Source organism: Herpailurus yagouaroundi, unplaced genomic scaffold, assembly GCF_014898765.1.
Source record: "Herpailurus yagouaroundi ecotype Mexico unplaced genomic scaffold, PumYag 67525, whole genome shotgun sequence".
NCBI classification, from domain to species: Eukaryota; Metazoa; Chordata; class Mammalia; order Carnivora; family Felidae; genus Herpailurus; species Herpailurus yagouaroundi.
This window is the reverse complement of record NW_024420331.1, coordinates 3,148,579-3,165,151: the sequence shown is the minus strand read 5'-3', so window position 1 is coordinate 3,165,151 and position 16,573 is coordinate 3,148,579. Positions and strand designations below refer to the sequence as shown.

At 53.8% G+C, this 16,573-nt stretch overlaps 1 protein-coding gene across 3 annotated transcripts in view; it reads left to right on the top strand.

Annotated features, from left to right (window-relative positions):
* Positions 1 to 16,573, top strand: part of CLCN4 (chloride voltage-gated channel 4) — a 59,919-nt gene that overhangs the window by 18,724 nt on the left and 24,622 nt on the right. For 2 of the 3 annotated variants that reach the window (XM_040467617.1, XM_040467618.1), the window contains 4 exons: positions 6,222 to 6,390; positions 9,080 to 9,179; positions 13,533 to 13,720; positions 15,964 to 16,086. In XM_040467617.1, coding sequence (XP_040323551.1) covers positions 6,222 to 6,390; positions 9,080 to 9,179; positions 13,533 to 13,720; positions 15,964 to 16,086 — 580 coding nt within the window. The remainder of the gene's footprint in view (positions 1 to 6,221; positions 6,391 to 9,079; positions 9,180 to 13,532; positions 13,721 to 15,963; positions 16,087 to 16,573) is intronic. The other variant, XM_040467619.1, reaches the window with a different exon arrangement.

The window sequence follows — 16,573 nt, the reverse complement described above, 5'->3', positions numbered from 1 at the left end:
GACGCGGGGCTCGAACTCACGGACCGCGAGATCGTGACCTGGCTGAAGTCGGACGCTTAACCGACTGCGCCACCCAGGCGCCCCCGGGGCTGTGTTTCAATAACGCTTACTTTGTGGACACCGAAACTGAATTTCTTACAATCTTCGTTTGTCACATAATATCATTCTTTTGTGTTTTGATGATTAAAAAAGTGTAAAAGCCATGCTTAGCTGGTGAGCCGTGCAAAAGCAGGCGGTGAGCTGGACTTGGGCCACGGGATGATGCATTTTGCCAACGCCTGTTCTGTAGTGTTCGATTGTGGGACTAAGCCCTGATACATTTTTCTCCTCTACTGTGGACGGGCGTCTGGGTGCTTTCCCACTTGGAGCCGTTACGCGTGGTGCTGCTGTCATGTTTTACATCCACACGTAAGACGAGGTTGAAGGCCTTCCACCTGTCCCTTCCTCTCTCAGCCTGGCAGTGACCCGGTGCCGTAAGAGCCTGGCAGTTCTTTCCCAGATCAGACCACGTTGCCTTATTTGCCGACTTCCCTATTAGCGAATTCCCAGATGACTTGGGCAGATGGAATGGAGACTTGTAACTCAGATTAAAAGGTGAAAACCCTCCAATCAGCAAGGAAGGCTGGTCCCCACGGGGGTGAGTACCCGAAGATTCCTCCCGCAGTGTGGACGCGCTAGAAACTGCCACTGAAACCTCCCGGGCTCATGAGCCTTTCCAGCAGGCTGTCCTTGCCACCTTTCTCCTTTCTGTCCCCTTGTAGCGACTGAGCTGACATTCAGGGGTTAGCAAATGTTTCCTATGAAGGGCCAGTGGGGAAGTGTTTTCAGCTCTGCGGGCCTTACCGTCTCTGTCGCAGCTGCTGCACTCGGCTGCGGTAGGGCGAAGCAGCCCCAGACGGTGGGTAAAGGAAGGCGTGCGGCCATGTGCCCTTAACACTTTATTTACAGAAACAGGCGGTGGGCTGGATTTGGCCTGCGGGCTGTGGTTTGCCAGCCCTTGCTTTGTGCCCCGAGCGTTCCTGGGCCCGAGCTAGCTCCCAGACCCCTGTCCGAGGTACGGAGCTACCAGCAGACCTTTACCTACTAACGGGAGTCAGCAAAGAAAGCATCGTGATCCACCGGGAGAAGGACAGAGATAAGTAGGCGACCGAAATGCCCATCAGCGGATGAATGGGCCAAGACGACGTGACGTGTACCTACGGTGGCGTTTGAAAAGGAGCCCTCCCGTGCGCAGCCACACGGATGAAATAAGCCAGTCACAGAAAGACAAATACTGCATCGTTTCATTTACAGGGAGTCAGACTCACAGAAGCAGAACGTAGCAGTGGTTGTCAGGGGCTGGGGGGGAGCGGATATGGGGGGGTTTGTGTATAAAGTTTCAGTTACGGAAGACGAAAAATATCTAGAGATCTGCTATACAACATTCTGCACAATAACGTGCTGTACGCTTAAGATTTGTTAAGAGGGTGGCTCTTGTGTTGTTACTGTTTTAAGCATCGTTTAAAAAAAAAACAAGAAAAGCCGAGCATGCTTTGGGGTTGCCAAGGAGGAAGCCCTCAAATCCCTCTGGGGACATTAGTGCACGTTGCCGAGAGACAGTGAAACAGAACAGGATTCTGGAGGGTGAACAGAAGCTTTCCAGTCAGAGGGCAGGAAAGCCGTTTAAGGTAGAGGAAACGATCGTTCAAATGTATGGGTTTCTGCGTGACGTTTTTGGTCAGACATGCTGATAATCCTTATTAGCCTAGGATGGGGTGTTCTGTGTTCAGTCAGGCCTTGGTTATACCTGGGTCAGAACCCGTCATTCCTAATCTTGATCTGGGTGATTTCCTGCCTTCATTCACCTTGGAGAAACCGTTTTGTTATTGCCGACACCCAACTATGCAAAGTGCGGGTTTCCTTAACATTTTACAGATCCCTGTTTTGAGGGTGAGCCGACCCATCCAGAGCTGTGTTCGACATCGACGTCCTAAGTTATGTCACCGAGAGTGTCACAGTTAACACATGCTTGTGTTCGTTGGGCCCTGGGTGAAGTGAGTTTTACTGGACACAGTCCGTTGTTGTCATCTGCTGTCGAACACTTTGACCCTAGCCCCTTGGAGTCGTCCTACCGGAAGACCAAACCTAGATACCTTCTTGCCTTAAAGGACTGCATAAAAGATCTAGGTGCCCCATGTGTCTTCCAGAGCCCCTTTGTAGGTAAACAGGGTCGCGTGGGAGAGATGTTACTTTGTCAGGCCGCGGATGCCTCCAGCTGGAGGCGTTTTATCAGCCGGTCCTCATCCCGTCCCGTCCCCGGGGCTGGTCTGCGATGCCACAGCTCGCTTATCTGCCTCATTCCTCCTCTCCCTCGAGCCCAAGTAACAATGTTAAACACTGTTAGGACGCCGCCACGTGACAGGCTCTTCAAAAAACCCGGTGGCTTGGAACAATAACCGTTTATGCTTCTCACAGTCTGTGGGTGGGCTGGGTGATTTGATTGGGCTAAACTCAGCTGATCTTGGCTGGGCTCGCTCATCGATCTGTGCCTGGCTGGGCCTCGGTGACCTAGGACGGCCTCAGCCGAGATGACCCAGCTCTCCATTCCGTGCGGTCTCTCAGCTTCCAGCATTCTAGCCTAGGCTCCTTCCCATGACAGAGGTGGAGGTCAAAAAAAAAAAAAAAAAAAAAAAGCAGAAGCCTCATCACCTCTTGGGATCTAGACTGAGCACACGTGCATGCTGTCACTTCTGCCACATGTCACAAGGCCGGTGCAGAGTCACTGGGTGGAGAGATGGACTCCACGTCTTAACAAAGAGGACCAGTGAAGTCCCCTTGAAAATGTGGTAGATACACGGAGGGGTAGAGAATAGGACCTTTTTTGCAGTCAGCCCACTGCGTAGATCAGGGATCAGCAAACGCTTTCTGTACGCGGCCGAAATACTGAACATTCTAGGCTTTGTGGGCCATACTGTCTTCGCCATGACCGCTCAGCTCTCGTAATGTGAAAACAGCCATAGACCCTACCTAAACGACTGGGCACGGCTGTGTTCCAGCTGCAGTGTGCTGAGCCCTGACCTAGATGATCCAGACCAAGTAGGAATCTCAGATCCAGGTTCCAGGCTGTTGTCCTTCCTGAAACCATGGCCTTGAAGCCATAAGCATAGGTGTCATGTGCCAGCAGAAGCACTCTTCTTGGAGAGAAGAAATGAGAACAGGTGAGAGGAGCGGGGCTCCCCGCTAAGGTACAGATGACTGTTGGCATCCATTTGGGGCTGTTCCTTGAACCATGATGAACTTACGGAGGTTAAGTTTATTTCTCAGCAAGTCCTTGGAGTTCGCTTCTAGTTGCTCTCACGTTTGGCTGGACTCTCATTCCTTACCCATCCATGTCTCCCACCTGGATTCCAGATAGAATTCTTTCCATTTTTCTAACCTGGATGCCCTCTTCTCACCCTCCCCCGGACCCTCCTGTCTTTCCTAATAATCCCAGTGTCAGAAGTGACCTCACCACCTCCTTCTGGGCTCCCACGGAAGACCCCAACTAGATCCCGTTTATTTTTCTTTACCGGTTATGTGTCTAATTGTCGCGACCATGACCTACTCCATCAGAATTTAAAGGTGGTGACTGTTCTCAAGAGTGACTTTTTGATTCAACCCTGATTGCCTGGAGTTGTTGCTTGACTACAGATTTGGTTAAGCTTCAGGGAACACGAAGTCCCTTTTTAATAGAATGTTCGAGTCTCTGCTCTCTTATTTTTCCCATCAGAGATTTTCTTTGCCACATGTAATACAAAGCTGTTACCACCTTGTTTTTGTAGAAATGAGAATGAGATCTTTGCTTTCTAATTTCACTCCTTCCTTTTTATTATTGGTTGCTACTGACTTATGCAACATGATTCTTCCCTGGGTACCCGTCAGCGGGTATAGTTTTCAGCTTGGCATAGCTCAGACCTCAAACTTTTAAAGTTTTAAAGCAGCCGAGTTGCACAGACGGTCAATAAATCACTCACTATTGCTACTTTATTGCTTGTAAGGTGATTACCCCACTTTGCCCATAGCGACTTTTCCATTTGATTAAAACGCAGTTGGTTTCGTCAGGTCGTGATTGAGTCCTCCAGATACAAAAAGACATAAGGCGATGAGAGACGCCTGTGCTCAAATATTTTTATAACTACCCTTTGCCTCTTTAACCATCTACTCCAGCACTTTTGTGGTCCTCGCCCTATGATTCAAATTTCCATGCTCTTCGCCAAAGCCATTTTTATTTAGTGCTTATTCCAACCTCTTGTCTTTGTGAGAGCGTATTGTTTTTTCTGCTAGCTGGTGGGGAGCGTTGGTCCTGCTGCAGAGCATTTCCTACATCTCAAATGAGCTCCTACGTGGTCTGTAAATCAGGCTCTGATGGTGGTATAACGTGGAAGGTGTCTTGGGGGCCAGGACGGTGCGAGTGGAATTGTTATCTTAGGAAGAAGAGAAACTCTCCGCCCGGCTACTTTTCTGGCAGCCCGAGCCCCTTCGACTGTATTTTAAGAAAAATTGAAAGTGAGTGCCTGTGTCCAGAGCTTCTGTGCCCAGGGGGCATGCGGCCAGCCTGGCCCGGCTCTTGGCCTTTCTTGTCTGTTTCGGCTGCTGTGATCAAGTCCCACAGACTGGGGGGGCTCACAGACAATAGACACTTAGGTCTCGAAGTTCTGGAGGCTGGAAGCCTGACGCCGGGGGGCCAGCCTGGAGGGGTGAGTGAGGGCCCCTTTCCCAGTCAGGACTCCTCCGTTGTGTTCTCACACGGCGGAAGGGGTGAGGGAGCTCTCCGGGGTCTCTTGTATATACGTGTGTATTTATTACCTATTATTTTTTTTTAAAGTTTACGTACTTATTTCGAGAGAGACAGAGGCAGCACGGGTGGGGAAGTGGCAGAGAGGGAGAGAGAATCCGAAGCAGGCTCTGCGTGGGCAGCACAGAGCCCGACGCAGGGCTCGAACCCGTGAAACCGCGAGATCGTGACCTGAGCCGAAAGCAAGAGTCGGACGCTTAACCGCCTGAGCCACCTGGGTGCCCCTGGGGTCTCTTGTAAAAGGGCACTAATCCCATTCGTGATGGCTTTGCGCCCCTGACCTAATCACCTCCATAAGGCCCCACCTCCTAACAGCATCACCTTGGGGGTTATGACGTCAACATGTGAATTTGGGTGGGGGGGGGGGGGACCCCAAAATTCAGACCCGTACATGGGGCACGGGGGGGGGGGTCGGTTTTCCCTTTTGGGCCCCGGGGGGACCCCCCCCCCCCCACCCAGGGCCACCACCCTCTGCAGCTCACCCTGGCTTCCTGGCATGCTCGCCAGCATGCCACATCTGTAGTGACGACCACAGAGGCTGCCTGCCTGCGTGGTCTCCTTCATCTCACGAGAGGACCAGTCACTGGTTCGGTTCCAGGGATTCGATTGTGAGCGGCGCGCCTCCGCCCTGCTTCCCCTCCAGTGCTCTCGTTTGGACGGCTCCCTCGCTTCCGCAGTCCTTGAGGTTTTCCAGAAATGCGGGTGGCCGATCCTCGTGATTTGCGGGTCTGCGTCTGCGCATCTGCCTACTCGCTAAAACGTACCTGTAAGCCTTGCCCCCCCAGCCCCCACGCGTGCCTCTGTCCCGGTTATTCACGGGCGTGTGCGTGTGCAGAGTGGCGAAAAGTCTGAGTCCCCAGAGAGGCGCGTTCCCAGCCCCTCCGTCTGATTTCAGCTCCCAGACTACAAACGAGTGTCCTTTGCCCGGACTGTTTCGTGCCAGGGTTTTCACATTTTTGTGCTCTTATTATGGGTAATTGTGCTGTTGGCAATGGCCCCGAGATGCAGTGCTCCTGGTGTTTCCATTTGGAAGAAGGCTGCAGCGTGCCTTGTGGAGAAAAGACATTTGTCACACACGCTTCGTCCAGGCACGACTTGTCGCGCTGTCAGCCGCGACTTCAGTGTTAATGAATCAGCAACATCTATTCGGTAAGATATCCTTAAACAGGAACACAGAAAACAAGGTTGTAGATTGACCCGTTCACAAAAATGCGACCTCATTCGCAAAGATGATGCTTGCGGGAGCCTAACCCCACCTAACGCTTTGGGACGTTGCCTCCGTGCTCACCAGTTTGGAGTTCATGGTGCCTTTACAAAACATAACGACCGCGCGTGACAAAGGAAAAAGTACATGTGGATGATTCTGCCGTGTCTGTGCAGATGTCCTGCATGATGGTTTTAATCACAGGTTCTCTCTCCCAGGTGTAACTAGCATGGTCAATGCAGGAGCGATGAGTGGTTCTGGAAACCTGATGGATTTCCTCGATGAGCCATTCCCTGATGTGGGGACATATGAGGACTTCCACACCATCGACTGGCTAAGGGAAAAGTCACGGGACACCGACAGACACAGAAAGGTAGGTGGCGTTCCTAAAAGACATATTGAAGGGGGACGCTTCCTGAGCTGAGATTAGGGTCACGTGTCACATGCTGGGCTACGTTCTCAAAAAGAGAAGGGCTAGTGGGAGAGGCAGAGATGTGGACAGATAATGACGGTATTAGGTGCTCGGGGTGGGGGGCTGTGTCATACAGAGGTATGGTGTGGGGGGCAGGGAGGGGACTCCGGAACCAGACAAGTCAGGCACATCGTGCCCTTGGCCCCTTTAGGCGGGGTGACTTTTGGGGTGCCGTTTCGGGACCCTGGTTTCTCTTCTGCGAGGATGGAGGTCATTCGGCGTAAACACCGAATGAGGTGTGTGTGTACGAAAGCCTGTATTTCAGGGCCTGGCGTCCAGCGGGCAGTCAGCCCATACGTCAGTGGCCACGGCGAGGTGGTATCGGGGCCGTGTGATCATTCGGGAGGGACGGTCAGGGAAGGGTGTTTTAGAGAGGGTGACATTTCACTGGGGTCTGGAAGGATGACGGGGAGTTTGCTAGGCGGAGAAAGAGGAAAGGGGTCCCAGGTCAGGAGCGGCCCTTTTTCGCGTGGCGGAGGCGTGGCAGAACCCGGCGCCGTGGGTGGGCCCGGCGGCCCGGAGGCCCGGCGGAGGGTTCCCAGAAGGGAAGACATGAGTCTGGCGGCACGGGTCGTGGAGCCGCGCTGGGGGTGGTGGCCAAGGAGGTCGCGAAGAGGGGGTTGGGTTTCCTCTTCCCGGTCGGTCGCGGTCGCGGCCACGGAGTGCGAGAAGGATGCGTCGCAACGGGAGACGCGGGAAGGAAGCTCGGAGATCAGCTGGGGGGAAAGAGGAAGAAGGTGCGACCGAGGGCAGTGAAGTGCGGGCGGCGAGAGGCTCCGGGTCAGGAGTTCGTCAGGGGAGCCGCCGACGGGGATTTGGGGGGGGGGGGGTCTCGGGGGCGGGCGGGGAGCGGAGGCCGGGACGAGAGGCCCGGCCGCGGGTTCGAAGCGGACGAGGCCTCTGTTGGCGGGAGGGAGGAAGAAAGAGGGGAGCGGCCGGCGGGTTCCGCGGGAGCCGCTCCGAGTGCGCGCCGTCGACGCAGCGCGCGGCTGGGGACGGTTGGCAGGTGGGGGGCGCCCTGCGGTTCCGGGGTGAGGTCGGGGCTGCGGGGGCGTCGGGGGCTCGCGGGCGGGCGCCGAGGGGTCCGAAGCGGCCGAGGCGGCCTGCGTGCGGAGGCGGAGAAGGTCCGGCGGGGCGCAGACGGGGCGCCCGTGACAGACGCTTCGAAGAGGCCCGTAGAGGCGGAGGAGGGGAACCGGCGAAGCGGCCGCGAGCGAGAGGAGGGAGAGAGTGGCGAGGTGGCGGACGGGGCCTCGGGGACGGCACCTTCCCATAGGCGAGGAGTGTCCCGTCGCCGCACCGAGCGTCGGGAGAAGGGGAAGAGACGCGTGTGGGGGTGCGGCGGGGTCAGAGGACGGCCGGCCCCTTGGTCCCCGGCGAGGAGGAGCGCAGGAGACGGGGCGGCCTGCGGCCTGCAGCCGCGGCGGCCGGACTCCGGCCCTCGGGCCCTGTTGGGCACCAGAGTGTTCCCGGAACGCGGCCACGCACGCCCCTTCGCCCCTTCGCCCCTTCGCGTATGCGTTCCTCGCGGCTCCTTTCGTGCCACTGTCGCACGGCCAGGTAGTCGTGCCAGAGGCCCGCCGGGCCGCGGAGCGCACGGTCTTTCCAGAAGATGCTGTGAAGGGTGCCGAGAGGAAGGCGTCCCAGGAAGGCGGGGCTCTGTGAAGGGGGAGCAAAGGTGACCCGTGCGGCTCATTCGGAGCTGTTACTCATAACGTTCACCCTGGGAAAGAAGCGAAGGAAATGAACTCGTTGTTGAAGGGGTTCTTTGGCGAGCAGACCTTACAGTGTAAGTGAAAGCAGGAATTCTTGTTTGTATTTTATTTATTTTTAATTTTTTTAATGTTTATTTTTGAGAGAGAGAGAGAGAGAGCACGAATGGGGGGCGTGCAGAGAGAGAGAGGGAGACGCAGAATCCGAAGCAGGCTCCAGGCTCTGAGCTGCCAGCATAGAGCCCGACGTGGGGTTGGAACCCACGGACTGTGAGATCATGAGCTGAGCTGAAGTCGGATGCTTAACAGACTGAGCCACCGAGGCGCCCCTGTCATTCTTTTTTTTAAAATAAGGTTTATTTCTTTATCTTTGAGAGAGGAGAGAGCACATGTGTGCACGAGCAGGGGGGAGGGGCAGGGAGAGAGGGGCCTCCAACTCCTGAGCAGTGAGATCACGCCTGAGCCCAAACCAAGAGTTCGATGCTTAACTGTCTGCGGCACCCGGGCCCCTACCCCCACCCCCCAGCAGTAATTCTTATTGAAAGTGGTGACGATGAATTCATGCCTCCCTTCGAATGGCTTCTGAATAATCAAAGATCAAATCACACTTTGGAAGTTTTTTTAATTAAGTGATTTTTGGGGTGGGGGGGGCGGATTCTAATTCTTAGGAGACTGTTATGGCATCCTTGTCACCCTGTGAGCCAGAAAGCCCATTCTGTCATCGTGCTGGGCAACCGAAAGGATATCGTCAGTGGGAATTTTGTTGCTTAATCACACTCATTTTCTTAGGCACCTGTTTCCCAAGGAAACCGTTCCTCGGCGGGAAGCATGGGTTACAGAGCGTATCCAGATGAACCACTGTGTCTTTTTGTTTCTAGATAACCAGCAAAAGCAAGGAGTCCATATGGGAGTTCATCAAGAGTCTGCTGGACGCCTGGTCAGGATGGGTGGTGATGCTTCTCATTGGCCTGCTGGCGGGTATGTGGCGGGCACGCGGCGGACACGTGGAGGGGCAGGAGGTCCTCCTGGGCGGAGCTGGAGGTACCAAAACCCAAATCGACAACTGTCTGGGACGGTATCCCGAAAAAGAAGCGATCCTCTCTTACCCGTCGAGGCTTTTCTTACTTGAAATACCTAGGAGCAAAATACACGACCACACGTTTCACGTGACGCGTGCCATCAGTAAGGCAAGACCCCAAGGCGTGGGCCCGAGTGCCGTCACTGGAAAGCTGTAATTAGAGAGCTGGTAGCCGCTTCTGCACCGCACGGTCGTTTGTTGCCGTAGTGAATTTTATCGAAGGCACATAGTTTGCATTGTATGCCAGAAAGTGTGGGAGCACTTTGATCTCTAAAAACCAAACCCCATAGGAGGGAGGTGTTTACGGATACTGGCAGGCCCTGGAATGAATTGTACACATCCTAAAGATACTCAGGATAATTCCAGCCCCCTGCAGGCTGTGGACTAGGCCCAGGGGAGATACCCGCAGGCCGACGTTGTTATGACCCTCAGGGACTCCGGGCCCTTCGTTTTATAATCCCGTCACCCTGCTGCCAGCGGGAGGTGTCCAGAGTGAACGGATGAGTATCTGGAGGGGACTCCTGCCCTTTGAATGTCACAGGTACCAGCTCTCCGTGGAAATTGTTTCCTGAAACTTAGTTCCTTTTAGGAGTCTGTGAAGGTTAACGTCTGAGAATAAAATATCTGAGCACACTAAGAGATGCCCTTGATAAAAATCACCTGCCTGTAATATCATCATAGTTGTGGTTATAGGATCGATCAGAGGATCACTAGAATACAGGCTGAATGTAGTAAATGGTCTAAAAAAGAATATTAAGGGGGCATAGATACACATTTTCCGATTACAGAGGATTTTGATTTCTGGGCGTTCTTTCATTTATTCCATATACAGTTGTGGGAGAGGCTTGGTTGCCAGGGAGGGGCTCCATTGGCCTTGGCCTGTCCTAAAGAGCCCAGACTAGTGTGGAAGGGGGGGCTCTTTCCCTCTGGTCACGGTGGCTGTCCATCCATTTCCCTAATTTTAGCCTCCCTTTCCCGGGGGCATCCCCTGTATAAAATGGCAGCAAGGCCGGCGGGGACTTTGATTTCACGGATATACGGTGTTTCGCCACCAATTTGTTTCGCCACGAAGACCTTCGAAAGTGGGCAGGGTAGGAATTTGCTGTGAATTTTGACGTCTTTATGTAGAATAGGTGTATGAAGCTGTATACTGTATCGTTATTCTTGCCTTCTGGGAAGGACAAGTAAATAGAGGAAATGAGGAAATCCCGAATAGATACTCCAGCATCTTCCCAGGGCGCACAGCGCAGTATGGATTTATTGACGATCGTCAGAGCCTGATTGGGCTCTCTTTAACCAATCTGACACTGCCCGGTTGGTTTCACTGCCAGCCCAATTTTTGTCAGTTGTTTCAGGAAGAATCACCTGGGGAATGAAAACAAAAATTCTGCTGCCTGGGCTTCAAGGAAATAGGATCCCCGGAGATGGTGCCCTAGCATTGGGTAAAGCCCCTCTCCTCTCTTTCTCCAGCCCCCTCTACCTGCGATTCTAATGTGCAGCTGGGGCTGAAACCCCCCTGGCAAAGGGCGATCCCTTGGACACACCAGCAGACAGATCTAGGAGGAAGGTGAGAAGGGGATGATACTGACAGTGAAGGTGGCCTTGAAGGGAAAGTCAGCAAATTGTGTCCCGTCGACTTTTCCGTTAGCCCGTGGTTCTGACCGCGGGGGAGGACTCAGGGGTCCCACTGCCTGGCCTGGCCTCTCCTCAGTGGCGCCCTGGGCATCCTGTTTCGGCTCCCATTATGGGGAGGCCTGAGCAGCGTCGCCTCTACAGGGCGTTTATCAGGAATCACCACTGGGTGTCGCTGTTGTTCCACCGAAGGAAGCTGAGCTGCACAGTGCGGGCCAGCCCGCTGAGTCCGCCCGGAAGGTTGGAGGAGGGATAAGGTGATCACAAATGAAAGAATAGTGACGAAACTCGGGGGGAATCCTTGGGTCTTGCCCTCGGGTATCTACTGGACCCCTCCCTCACCTTCATTAGGTCTTCGTTCAAGTGTCCTCTTCCTTTGAGGCATTCCCTGACCACCTTTCCTAAAAGTCCTCTCTCCCTCTCTCAGCCTCGCCCCAGTGTGTGTGCGTGTGCGTGTGCGTGTAAAACCTTCATTAAGACATAATTCACATCTCGTACAATTCACCTTGTTAAAGCGTACAATCGAGTGGTTTTTAGCGTATGCAGAGTTGTAAAACTGTCACCGCGATTTTAGAACATTTTCATCAGCCCCCAGAAGCCCTCCATACCCCTTAGCTATCAAGCCCCAGTGCCCCCAGCCTCCTCCCAGCCCTAGGAAGCCCCGGATCTACTTCCCGTGGCTATACGTTTGCCTCTCGTGGACATTTCACGCAGTGGGATCCTACCGTATGTGGTCCTGCGGTTGGTTTCCTTCACTGGGCATCACGTTTCGGGGTTCGCCCTGTCACGCGCGTCAGTGCTTCACCCTTTTTTGTTGCCAGATGCTGTTCCATCGTGTGGATAGACCGCATTTTATTTCTCCATGCGGCAGTATGGGCACGTGGGTCGTGTCCGCTTTTCGACTGCTGAGAGGAGTGCTGCCGTGAACATTCGTGTGCGAGTCCTTGCACGGACTATGTTTTCCTTTCTCCCGGGTGGACACCTTGCAGATGGCTGTTTTCCAAGGTGGCTGCACCGTTGTAACGTGCTGGATTTTTCTCTCTAGCATGTCCCACCTGCTATCGGAGCCCCCGATTCACTTACTTCTTTTGTCCAGTGTCTTTCCCCCCATGATGTGCAGTTCCACGAAGGCAGGGACCTGAGTCTGCCTCGTTCACTGCCATATCCCCAGGGCGTGGACTAGGGACTGGTGCGAAGGGAGGAGTGAATGGCTGGACCGGGGTTTTCTGGTTTTCGTTCATTTATCGCATTATGGATGTATAGTTCGCGCCGTGTCCCCAACCCAGATACAACAGTGGACGAGCCACTTGCGGACATAGAGTGGACACAGAGTCTGGACATCTGGCCATGGCATGCAAACCACACAACAGGATCTCCACCCTCCCAGCCCCATTTATGGACTAGACACTTATACACACACATACACTCATCACACACACACTCATGTTATCAGGATGTGACAGGTATGGTGATGGGGGAATGCCTGGGAGGTACGCCTAGCCCAGACCTAGGAAATCAGGGAAGGCTTCCCGAAGGAGGATGTAAATACTGACTCTGGAAGGTCAATAGGAGATTGGCGGGTGTGGGAAGGACAGTGCTGGCTGAGGTGGCGCAGAGAGGAGAGCCTGGTGTGCTCCATCCAGGAACACGGTGTGGGCAGTGTGGCGGTCAGCGATGGAGAGAGCTGAGGCTGGAAAGGTATGAGGGGCCGGCTGTTCGGGTCTGCTGCCTGCTAAGGATTCAGGCGTTCTCCTGAGAACAGGGGGCGGCTTTCGGTGTAACAGGAGAAGAGCAGGGGAGGGTGAGCCGTGTCGCAGGTGTGCGGACGCCTTCGGTGTTGATGCAGGTGGGGAGGTGGTATTGAGATAAAGATCGAGTAATAGTTTGCCAAATGTAGCGGCCTGAAAGTCTTCCCTGCCTCTGTAAAAGACTCTAGAATGGGTTATTCTGGAAGGAGACCCAAAGGTAGGCTTCCGTGGCCCACCGCACACTCTCTGTTTTCTCACTTCCATCGGAGTTCAAAGCAGTTATTTACTCAGATAGATCCACACGGTCCCTTATCCGTAATTTTAAAAATCCGGGAAAGTCCTAATAGGTGAGATTTTCCAAGTTTGGTTCCCATTTAGTGGCAAAACGGTACTTAAACGATGAGGCAGGTATAGTCATTATGCCTCCGTTTTCTGTGAATCGTCAGGTTGGCCTGAGACAGGTTAATAACGTGTGTGATCCCAGCCTCGTGCCCCAGAAGCCGCTGAGGGGGTTGCATCATTTACGGGGCACAGGTACCGTGTTTCTAGACTTTGGAAGGGGTGAATTCTGAAAGCTGCTTGGCCCCGGTGGCTTGTGGTGACCTAAGACCTGCCTGACCGTCAGTCCTGCGGGATTTAAGGCACGCAGGCGGCACGGATCGTTGTCCTCTCCTCGTCACCGGCCTGGGCGCTGCTTACCCACGCCGTAAGTGCTCAGGAGACCCGACGATCGATGAAAGAAACTTTCTCTACGTGTTCCTTCTGCTGCATGTTCATCTCCTGGTCCGGCCGCGTCTCTGCGTTGGCCCCGGGCCCCGTGTTCTGCGTCATCACAGGGCGACTCCTCTAAGTGGCTCTCGCTGCTTCTTCCAGGCACCTTGGCTGGGGTCATCGATCTCGCCGTCGATTGGATGACCGACTTGAAGGAGGGGGTCTGTCTGTCTGCCTTCTGGTACAGCCACGAGCAGTGCTGCTGGACGTCCAACGAGACCACTTTTGAGGACAGGGACAAGTGTCCCCTGTGGCAGAAATGGTCGGAGCTGCTGGTGAACCAGTCAGAGGTGCGTTTCTGGGGAGGGTCCTGGCTGGGAGCGGCCGCTGTTCCACGGGCGCTTGGGAACCTGGGCCTTCTGTGACTGTCTGTACTTTTATCTCCAAGTGTCTGTTCCGGCAGCCGTCGGTGCTCAATACCAGTGCGGCTTGGCTTTTCCCAGCTCTGATGTGCAAACCGAAGTTGGAAAAGCCTTCCGTACCGATTCGTGTGCATGGTAAACGTAGGTGTTCGTAAAAGCCTTGTTATTTTTGTTAGCGAGAGTGATCTGTTGATCGTGCTGCAGAAATAGGGTTGCTTTTTATGCCTTCTAATAAGAAAAGAAGTTATCTTTTTTTTTTTTAACAATACCAGCTTCAGTGAGATATAATTCACCTCCCATATGGCTTGCCCATTGAAAGTGTGCAGCCCACTGGGTTTTAGAATATCTGCAGTGTTGTGCCGCATTAACCACAAAATAATTTCACAACATCTTCATCATCACCAAGGAAACCCTGCACCCCTTAACAGTCCCTCCCCATTCCTCCCAGCCCTCCAGTCAGAAGCAACCGCTCCACTGACCTTTCCGTCTCTAAGTGGAATCGTACAATATGTGGACCTTCGTGTCCGACTTCCTTTGCTCGTATGAGGGTTTCAGGGCATCCGCCTCCTCGCCCGGTTTTGATTGCAGCCACCCTAGCAGGTGCGAAGTGCTACCTTGGTGGGGTTCAAGTTCTCGTCTTCCAGTGCGGTTCACGAGTGCATCGCAGAGGGTGCTTCTGGGCCTTCTCTGATGGGAGTGTCCCGGCACAGGGGACTTAGAGCTTCAGATCTGTATGCATGTGTCACTGACAGATCGGAAACCCAGGTCGGGGGGCGCTGGGTCGGCAAGATTCACGTTAGGGGTAACTCGGAGACGTTCAAGCTAGAACTATTTTTGGAAGATGGATGTGATTTATCCCTTTTCTCCCCCCCCCCGCCCCCCCTCCCCCCCACTCCCCCTTCCCCTCCCCCCCCCATGTACTTGCCACAGCTGAAGCGATGTGGAATGCACTTGGCCATTTTGCTAAACCTCCTTCTCAGCGGAATTGAAAATTAATTCCTTCCAATCTGAGAGGTAGATAGGGATCTTGAAATCTCACACGTTCTCAGTGCTCTCCATGATGTCCAAAAATAAATTCTCTCCTTGGGTTGATGGGAGTGGGCAGGCAATATTGGCTGGACACCGTATTTTATTTCTTCTCTCCTCCTTGCAATATGGTTTTTTTTTTTGGGAAATATGGCCATCTATCTTTTCATCCGTTTCTAAGATTTATGCTTTGGTTCAAAGAATGACTGTTACCAAGAGTGAGAAGTTATTTTTGGTCTCAAAAAAGCACATTTTTAAGTGGGTGAAATGTATCCTTCGGTCCGATTTCTCTTGCCTCGGGTGTGAATATATGGGATTGTAAAGGCCGGAGCGGTCTCCTGGAACGTGGTTTGGCATTTAATAGGCGCACATGCGGCCGTATCCGTGGCCTGACTCCTAGGTGACCTCGCTTTCCTTCGCCCCTCACTTGAGTGATCCAGATGGTGGCAAGAAGCTGCGGCCGAGAGAAATGTCTCCACCCGGCCAACCAGGTCCTCAGCATCAAAGACCCCAGACCGTGTGTTTGGTTCAGAAAGCCAGCCTTCATTCATCAGATAATTTGGAATAAATGGTTCAAGGAGTTATTCTGAAGGAGATGAACATGCATTTTTCCCTCTAAAAGCGTGTCGCGGCGCACTTTGCTGGGCCCCACCTCGGGTGCGTGCGACTCGGCAGCCCCGGGGCGCGGCCTGAGAACCTGCAATCCCGCACGCGGGCTCAGGTGATGTGGATGCTGCGGGTCAGGGGACCACAGCCGGGTGGCTGCATCCTGCAACATCGGACAGAGCCTCCGGGGTCGCCAGGGCAGACTTCTGGGTGTCCCGCCTTCCCCTCCCCGCGGCGGGCGAGGGGGAAGGCCCCGTGACCTTGGCGGTTCCCCGAGTGCTGAGGGTTTCGCCCCGCGGAAGGTGTGTGGGCACAGCTCCTGGACGAACGCCCGGTGCCGTGTTTGTGTGTACCTGCCGTAGCAATGGCAACAGCTGATAAAACCAACGCTGGCCTTTTTGTTGACACGGGACCGGATGGGAAGCTGGCCGATGCCTTCAAAGCTCCCGCTGTGCCCTCTGCACAGAGGGGGCGGGCGGGCGCGGCGCTCAGGTTGGTGACGGCTCATCTTTCTTTCTTGTTTTGTGTCTGTCGTCTAGGGCGCCAGTGCTTACATTCTGAATTACCTAATGTACATCCTGTGGGCATTGCTGTTTGCGTTTTTGGCCGTCTCCCTGGTGCGCGTGTTTGCACCATACGCCTGTGGCTCGGGTATACCAGAGGTGAGTGCTGGCTGGATTTCTTCTGTGCCGATAACAAGCCTAGCAAACACTTAGGTAGCACCTAGGTGCCAAGCATGTGATCTCTGTTAACTCATTTAGTCCTTACGGTGAGACGAGGAGGTAAGGTCTGCTATTTTGCCCTTGAGAGTTAAAGAAAGTGAAGCACAGAGAGGTTAAGTAACTTGCCTGAGGTCACGAAGCTGGTTAGCAGCAAGTTGAACCCAGCTGTCTGGCTTAGGGATTTATGCTCTATATTCAGGATTTATGCTCCATTGCTTCTCAGATGATTAAATTCTTGTCTTTGCAAGCCAGGCATAACTCTCACAGCCTGTGGAATCGGAGTTAATTGACCACATACATAAGTGTGGCACTTCAGAAACTTGTAAGTGCACCTGTGACGTAATGTGAGCAAAGACAGCGATGGACGTTTGTTACCCAGAAAGTTCACTGATGAGTCAACTCTCTTGTGGGTCGACTCCCTTGCCCT